The 8232-nt window shown below is 44.3% G+C and overlaps 1 protein-coding gene across 1 annotated transcript in view; it reads right to left on the reverse strand.

Annotated features, from left to right (window-relative positions):
* Positions 1–8200, reverse strand: part of Pdcd11 (programmed cell death 11) — a 41971-nt gene extending 33771 nt beyond the window's left edge. Inside the window, exons 1-7 of the mRNA XM_057778039.1 lie at positions 8113–8200; positions 6460–6578; positions 5404–5535; positions 3699–3866; positions 2014–2175; positions 750–849; positions 115–296 (exon numbers count right to left, since the gene is read on the reverse strand). Coding sequence (XP_057634022.1) covers positions 115–296; positions 750–849; positions 2014–2175; positions 3699–3866; positions 5404–5535; positions 6460–6561 — 846 coding nt within the window. The 5' untranslated portion in view covers positions 6562–6578; positions 8113–8200. The remainder of the gene's footprint in view (positions 1–114; positions 297–749; positions 850–2013; positions 2176–3698; positions 3867–5403; positions 5536–6459; positions 6579–8112) is intronic.
* Between the last annotated feature and the right edge of the window lie 32 nt (positions 8201–8232).

An 8232-nucleotide genomic window follows, 5' to 3' on the forward strand; every position in this document is an offset into this window, starting at 1 on the left:
CTTACACTCACAGAGCTCCACTTGCCTCTGCCTCTTGAGTGCTGGGATTAAGGCGTGCACTACCATCCTCTGGTGAACAAACTTTTCAAACATTAGTAACAACGAACAGCTTACCTTCTGCACCTGGGCTTTGACCACGAGTCCTGGGAGCAAGTTATTCAGGTTCCAGCTTTGCTCCTCAGTTGCAAAGGCAGAAGAGATCTCTGAGTGCTCTACGGAGAGACTCACAATTCCTCCGTTGCTTTTCACCTCTTCAACCAGACAGGTCAGGTACTGGCCAATTTTGAGCTTAGCACCTGTAAGCCCAGCCCCAGCACCAAAAGAAGAGTATACCTTCATGAAAATGGCCCTTAACTGTGGGACCAAGCTAACCTGTAAAGTACCATGGCCCACCCACCCAGTGATCATCTGATGCTCATCAGCCATGAGAAGGGTAGGATGTCAACCTAACTGCTCTAGAATTCAACTATCTCACAGAAATGTGAACCAAATAAGCCAGAAGTGGCAGGCAAGTTCAGCAGACTCTGTGAGATGAAGCATCCTGAAGCCTGTCTATCTCACAATAGAGACTTGTCATTCTCTGACCCTCCATGCATTATCTTTCCTATCAGCTGTCATTAACTCCCCAAAGCCAACCAGCCTGCAGGGTCACTATTCTGTCCTGTTTCTAATCAAAGTGGCAATGAAATATAAATATTTAAATATAATCCCGTATATCTGAGCTCACCCCCATCTCCACTAGCCCTCACCTTTGTTCTTCTGTAGTGACAGAAAAGCTCTGGTTCCAACAACACCAATGTCCACTAGGTAGCCATGGTCTTCCAGGCTTGACACTGTGCCTGTCAGCACCTGGGGGAAGGGAAGCAGTCCTAGAAGTTTCATGTCAAAGGCAAACAGGACACCCACAACCTCCACTACCATACAAACATAAACTTTACAAATGGACTCCTCATTAATCATGGCACTCAACCTTGACATCATAGCTCCCTACCTGAAATCAGAAGGGAAGATGTCAACTCTCTCATGGGGCTTAAAGGGTTTGTCTCCAGAAAGTGAGGAGTGTTATATATCAAGTTTGAAATGATACATGGACAGTGTTTAAAAACAGAAAAGTCTTTTATATTAAGCAATGAGTTCCATGGCTCTATAGAATCACACCCAGAGCCAGGATTACCAAGAGAATCCAGAACCATTCTTTTCTCTTCCATTCATTTTTTTCTAAGCTCTTGAGAAAGCGTATCTTGCCAACAACTTATACATTTCATGAGAAGCAGTGAGCAGCTTTGGCCTTAGCGGGTCTGTGTGAAGTCGCTGAGATCTCAAATGGAGACGGGGAGACTGCCTACTACGTCCTCTATTTGCTGAGAACTGCACAAGACAAAGTGCCAAAAAGAGCACCGTCAGGAAGAGGCCCCCGACACTTGTCAATTTGTTGCAATATGGCGTACTTGAACTAAATCCTATTCAACTTTATAGGCCTTCCTTAAACCCCACTGCTTCTAACCAAACACTTCAAGATACATCTGACCCTTAATCACCAGAACATTTGTGTGCAGCTCCCGTTATTATACCTAATGGACTTGGAGGATCTAGCCTAAGTTCACCTGTATCTCCAGAGTTGGGCATTCAGACAGCTGGTAGGCTGGTTGCTGTCTGACCTTTTCTTGCACTCACTGAGGGGTCCTTGACATCTCCCAAGGCAGGGTTCTGGAAAGACTTACTCTGTGAAGAACTAGTCGGGAGAGCATCACAAGAAATCCTTTTTACCACCTCCAAGCCTCCCTACAGGTACTTGACTGTGCCTACCAAAGAAGCTTCAACTTTTCTTTCTTCCCTCCACAATAACAGAATTAGGTTCATGTCTTCAATGTTCCTTGAGCACCTAACAGACTGCTGCTCCAGAAAGACCCACCGCCTGAACAGGCATTAAACAGAAAGTAAAAGGTGGTCTAAGCCACACCCCCAGGAGACGGCATGACATGCTCCTCCTCCCTGTGACATCCAGATACGCACCATGCCCGGCCTCAGGGCCTCAGTACTCAGCACTTTGTTGACATGTTTGGGGTTTACAGAGAGCTTGACAGTCTTCTTGCCCCTATCTGTGATGTCCAGGCTGCTCACCACACATCTCACCAACATTCCAGGTGAGAAAAGGTCAGGCAAGCGGAGTAGGTCCTGCATAACGGTAATGAGAAAGACCAGATAGATGGATAGATATAGATATATTTCATCTGAACTAAGAACCCATTGCCCAGTCTCAGCTCAGGACTTCTCATGCTCAAACACTCAAAGAACCCAAAGTGTTTATCCACACGGAGGAGTCTATAGCTACGTCACCATCTTAAGTTTGGCATATAGCCTTCAAATACTTCTGTAAAACAACAGGTAGATGCCAAAGATTCATCACGAGTTGTCTGGATTCACTGCCTCTATCTCATCTCCTCTTTCTGTCCTTCTTAGTCTGCTTACGTGCTAAGGCAGTAAGCTCCGTGACACTGACTCCATTTTGCAGTCCTTCTCTCACATGACATGGATTTATTGGTACTGGGTTTGAACCTGAGGCCTCACACATGTTGAAACCACATCCCTTAATACTGAGTCAGGCCTCTTGTTCTCTAACATGAACATTTAATGTTTCCCTTTCTATCCTCTGCCCCTCCAGCTTCTTCTGACACCAACTCTCTTCAATTCAGTACTGACTCTAGACTCCGTCTTTCAGGCTCTTCTCATTCTAATTTGACCCCGTAGGTTACTTCTTCCCTTTCATAGCATCATCAAGTCCCACAAATTTGCTTCCAGCCCAGACTTACTTGGACTCAGCAATAACCTGTCCCCAGGACACCTCAAGTGTACCTCAAATTCCACATAGCAGCCAAAGAATAACCATCTCTCCCATCAAACCATACATAGCAGAAATTTACAATTGGCCCCAGTAACTCCATCTCATTATCCAGGTCAAATGTATCATCAGGCAAAGGCTGTACCGCTCCAACCCTTGCTAAATCCTGGCCCTAAACTGCATTGATCTTAATGCCTATGTTAATAGCAATAGCCTCCTGAGGGGTCTAGGTATTTGCTAATGCCATTTGAGCTTATTCACTATACTGTCCACAGGATGCTCACCCCAATGAGAATATTTCAAAGACTTCATTTTGACCATAACATCTAAAACTAATCCTTAATATGGTCTGTACAGACATGTATAATCCAGCTTCTTCACAGCTGCCCACCTTCATTCTAAGCTGCTCCACCTTTTGCTTTTCTTATGCTAACAGCACTGCCCTTCCTGCTACTGCCTGACTTGCTTGAACTCCCCTCTTCCTGTACCAGGGAAAGCTTCATCCTTCAGACCTCAGCTCCAATGGTATTTTCTTATAGAGGTGTTCCAGGTTCCCTAGACTAAGTCAAAAATCCCTGTATTGTTTAAAAAAATACAACCCCTGGGTCATCAAGCTGGATAGGCAGGTAAGAATGCTTGCTGAACATGCCTGAGGACCTGTGTTGGCTCCCAGAAACCCACATGGTGGAAAGAGAGACCTGAACCTCACAGGCTGTCCCTCCATGTGTGCTATGGCACGTGCATACTCGCCCAAAATAAATATGAAACATAAAAAAAGTGGTTTCCACGGCACCCGCTTTTCTTTTCTCAACATTTCTATTCTAATTCCATTGGCAAGTTTCATCCAGACACCCCTTACCTCCAGAGGCTCTTCTTGGGCCACCTGCTCATTCAGCTTCTGAGTGTAGGCATCACAGATTTCAGTCACTTGCACAAACCCTTGGAGGCCATTGGGAAGACTGATCACCAGTTCCAGTTCATTCACCTCTTTCACACAACCCAAAATCCGCATTCCCTCACACAGGGACTAGAAAGGAAAACCATACATGGTAACTACATACAGTAAAGCAGACAACAATGACAGCAGTTAGGGGGACTTTGGCTTTTTGTCCCAACACCAATACTAGAGGGATTTTATAAACAAATGGAAAAAAAGGGCATGTGTATATATCTAGGCATATCAGCTATGTGGCTGAACGCCAGGGAAGATCTTGATCAGACAGGGCTACAGTGCTGGACTGCTAGAGCCGCCAGTACACTCTACCATACCCTAGCAGCCCTCATGCAGAACACCTAGAAGACAGCATGGGAAGGAGACAGACCACTGAAGCAATGGCAGCTTGGAGTGTGCCTGTCCCTTCTAGAGGGTACAACCATGACACAGCTTCTAGAGTCCTCAAACATGGAGGAAAGTGGGCTTTCTTTGTCAGGAGTTTGAATTTTCATGACACCAGCATCACTTTTTTACATTAAATCTCTAGTTTTTTAAAGTATCACCAAGTTAAACAAATTTTTTTAAAATATCACAATAGAAAACAAAATATTTCTGCAGGCTAATGAATTACCCCAGAATAATCTATTTTCCTATTTTAAAATGAACATATATTGGAGGATGAAGGTGAGAATAATATAAAATTTTAAGAACTGTAAGACCACACCATTAATCTGAGGCCATTTCACATCTACACAATGAATGAGCAGAGGTCCACGCATGGTTTGACATACCTTTAATCTTAGTATTCAACAGACAGAGGCAGGAAGATCTCTATTAGGAGGAGGTCAGCCTGGTCTGCATAATGAATTCAAGGCTAGCCAACGGTTAGATAGTGAGATTCGGTCTCTAGTTCTAACTTCTACTAAAAGACAAGCAAAACCACACATACCTAACCATTTTCATGATTTGTTTCTTGAGACAGAGGCTTGTGCATCTCAGACTAGCCTGGAACTCACAGTTACGGATGACCTTAAGCTTCTGATCTTCCTAACCCAGGTCTGTAAGTGCTAGGATTATAAGCATATACCACCACGTCTGGTTCATGTGATGCTGAGGCTCAAACTCAGGTACACAGAGAGTAGGGATAGGGGACAGACGGGAGGCAGGCTGACTATACACAGTACTCCCTGTACGTGTGAGATAGAGGTCCTTGGCTACATAAACAGATCAGACAGCATAAGACCTTACCTCACAAAACCCCCCAAACAGACTCAGGCAGTGGTGGCACACACCTTTAATTCCAGCACTAGGGGGGAGAGTGACGGAGGACGGATGGACAGGCAAATCTCTGTGAGTTCAAGGTCAGTCAGGTCTACAAAGCAAGTTCCAGGACAGGCTCCAAAAGAAACCCAAACCAACCAAATAGAAAGACACCAGGCAGCATTAGTTAATAAGCAAAGGAAATTAAGGTCATTTCTCATAATTTATAATTTGCACTTGTCTCTACAGACACATACAGAAAACATAATTGTTTGCACATATGTATACAAGTAAAGAATGAAGGAAAAGAGGGAAGAGCACACAGACTTAAACAAGGAGCGTGTTAAAGAGAACACCAAGTATTACAAACCTCAACACTGAGGATTTCAAATTTCTCTCTCACAGATTTCTTGGCTTCTCTCTTTTCAGTTTTCAGTTTTTTTGTTTTCATGGGCCCTTTCTGGCTCTTCTTCCTTTTAGTGGATTCTTCTTCTGTGGAGATCTTAAGAGGGAAAAAGATTCACGGATGCAGAAGAATGATACGCAGCAATCTTAGCTGTCACCACAGGTTTGGGGTCCTGTTACCTTGCTCTGTTTGTTATTTTACTCCCCAACCCCCCGTTGTCTTCATTTCTGCTGCAGTCCCAAGCCTAGTATCCAGGTGCCAACGTTCCCCTTGCCCAGGATCTGAGAAGCCTCCTCCAACTTCCCAATGTCTCTTCTGTCCTGCGTGCTTCCTCTGGTGAGCGGGATGGACACTGGGGTTGCCTAGCTTGAGAAGCCACGTATCACGTGGAAATGGAGTCCCGAGGCTCAGGAAAAACTCTAACACTTTTCCACAACAAGCTTTATGCTTTCACCAAAACATATACCTTCCCTACAGCTCAGTTTCTCAGCATGGAACAATGACTTCTACTCTAGAATACATGTGGAGAGATTCTGTAATACCAATGACCTAAGCCCACACACCCCTAAATGGTGGTTTTTCTTCTCTCCAGCATCAAGAGCACAAACCACTCTATGAGACTAAATTCTAATGTAAGCTCTCCTTACTAGGATTCCTTTTAAATAAATGCACAATGATTAGAACTGGGGCAAAGGAGCTCAGGACAAGACAACTTGCCTAACATGCACAAGGTCCTAGGTTCAAGCCGAAGAGCCACAAACAAAACAAAACTTCAGTATCAAATCCCTTTTGTCCATCCTTAATATTGATTAAGGCACAGACTCCCTAAGGACAAGTCACAAAAGCATTTCAACATCAAACACTAAGCGTCAAAAAGAAGCCTGAGGTGGCAGACTCTTTAACAAGTTCAATTTCTAAAAGTGACATCGAAGAGAAACAAACTGGAACATAACTGCCGCCAGCGAGGCTTGGTCTTCCCAGAGATGCTACCAAGTCTCACCAAAGCAGCACACCACTTACATCAAATAAGTTGTCTTGTTCAACTGCCTGCGGGGAAGGTTTCTCTGATTTGTGGCTTTTTCTTGTACCCCCTCGGGGGAAGTTTTCTTCCAGGTTTGCCATGTTTGGGTCTCCTAAAGCTGATAGAAAGAATAATGGTGAGCAGTAGCATTGGGGGCAGGTTTCATAAAGGATGTGATTCATGGCAAGAGAACCTTCTAGCAAAGCACTAAACAAGATTCAAGAGTACATTATATATAGTTGATATGCCAGGTTCTTGTTAATCCATGTCTTTCCAACTTTGTATGCTTCAAAACCATGAACTATACACTATGTAGCATCTTCCAGGAAAGGATTCAATATAGTAAATGTTCATTCAATATTAATTATTGTGAGGGTGGTGGTGGCGCACGCCTTTAATCCCGGCACTCAGGAGGCAGAGGCAGGCGGATCTCTGTGAGTTCGAGGCCAGCCTGGTCTACAAGAGCTAGTTCCAGGACAGGAACCAAAAGCTACGGAGAAACCCTGTCTCGAAAATTAAAAAAAAAAAAAAAAAAAAAAAAAAAATTATTGTAATTATGTCAGGTGTGTGTGCATCTTTGCATGTGTGTATATATAAATACAATAAGTAATTCAAAATGCAAATCAAATTATAAAGCATAAACAAAAAAAGTGACAAGATTCAGTAAAGGCAGCAAGCTTCATGAGAAAGATGCTTCTGAGCTGAATGTTCAATAAGTAGGAAGCCAGGTCTGATGGGCCACGCCTTTAACTCCAGCACTTGGGAAGCAGAGGCAGGCCTAACTCAAATACCAAAAATTAGTTATCAAAAATAACTAATAATAATAAATAGTAATATAAGTAGAAAATGTGGGAGGAAAAACACTGAAAAAAGCCTATTTTCCAAAACATACCAGTTATTTGCCTATCAAACAATTGTTTGAAGGGCTTCTTTAAAAACTGAACACTCAAGTAAACCACTTAATAACAAGTTACATTTTGGAAATCAACTTGGTCTCTTCCGTGGAGGATAATTAAAAAATAAGTAGCTTGTCTTTACTTGGTACTTCAGAGACAGAAGCGACAGAATAATGAAAAACAACATTCTTCACTCTACCGACTGGAGAGAAAAAGAACGAAGTCAAAACAAGTAACTCAAAGGCAAGTTTTAGAAACAGCGTGTAAGGGTTGAAGAGACACCGAGCAGGTCAACCATGGGAACCAGAGCAAGGTATAAATGAAGACACAAGACAGGTTGGTTTATTCTGAGATACCTAGGGATAAAAGTTCAGTTACAGCGTGAGACTGAAAGAAGTGACGACCGAGAAGAAATGCAGGATTTGGTCTGTATGGGTGCATGCGTCACAGAAATAGGGCCACTGTGCTGGGAATCCAACCCTTAATTCCCATTTTAGACCCGATGAGACTGAGGCGCCAAAGAGCCTGGCGATCACGTGCAGAGAAGGCACTAAGGGTACTTGAAGTGGACAGCCTGGCTTACAAGAGCTGCTAAGGCAAAAGGGGCATGGGTGGGGAGACCACCCATGCCGACTCAAAGGTGCATAGCAGGAAGGCCGGAGACCCAGGCCAGGAAGCCGAGGTGGGAGCCATGAGGTCTCCTCCCTCTCGCCGGAGCTCCTGGGTCCCAGCCCCGCCGCTCCCGCGACTGCCTACCTCACCGACCGGCTCGAAGCGATCGCACGCGCAGGAAACCGCGCCAACAGCCCCACGCCGCTCTCCTAAAGGCGTCAGCAGGATCCGTTCTACTTCCGTTATGAGGGCCAGTCAGACACG

Source organism: Chionomys nivalis, chromosome 8 (genome assembly GCF_950005125.1).
Source record: "Chionomys nivalis chromosome 8, mChiNiv1.1, whole genome shotgun sequence".
NCBI lineage: Eukaryota > Metazoa > Chordata > Mammalia > Rodentia > Cricetidae > Chionomys > Chionomys nivalis.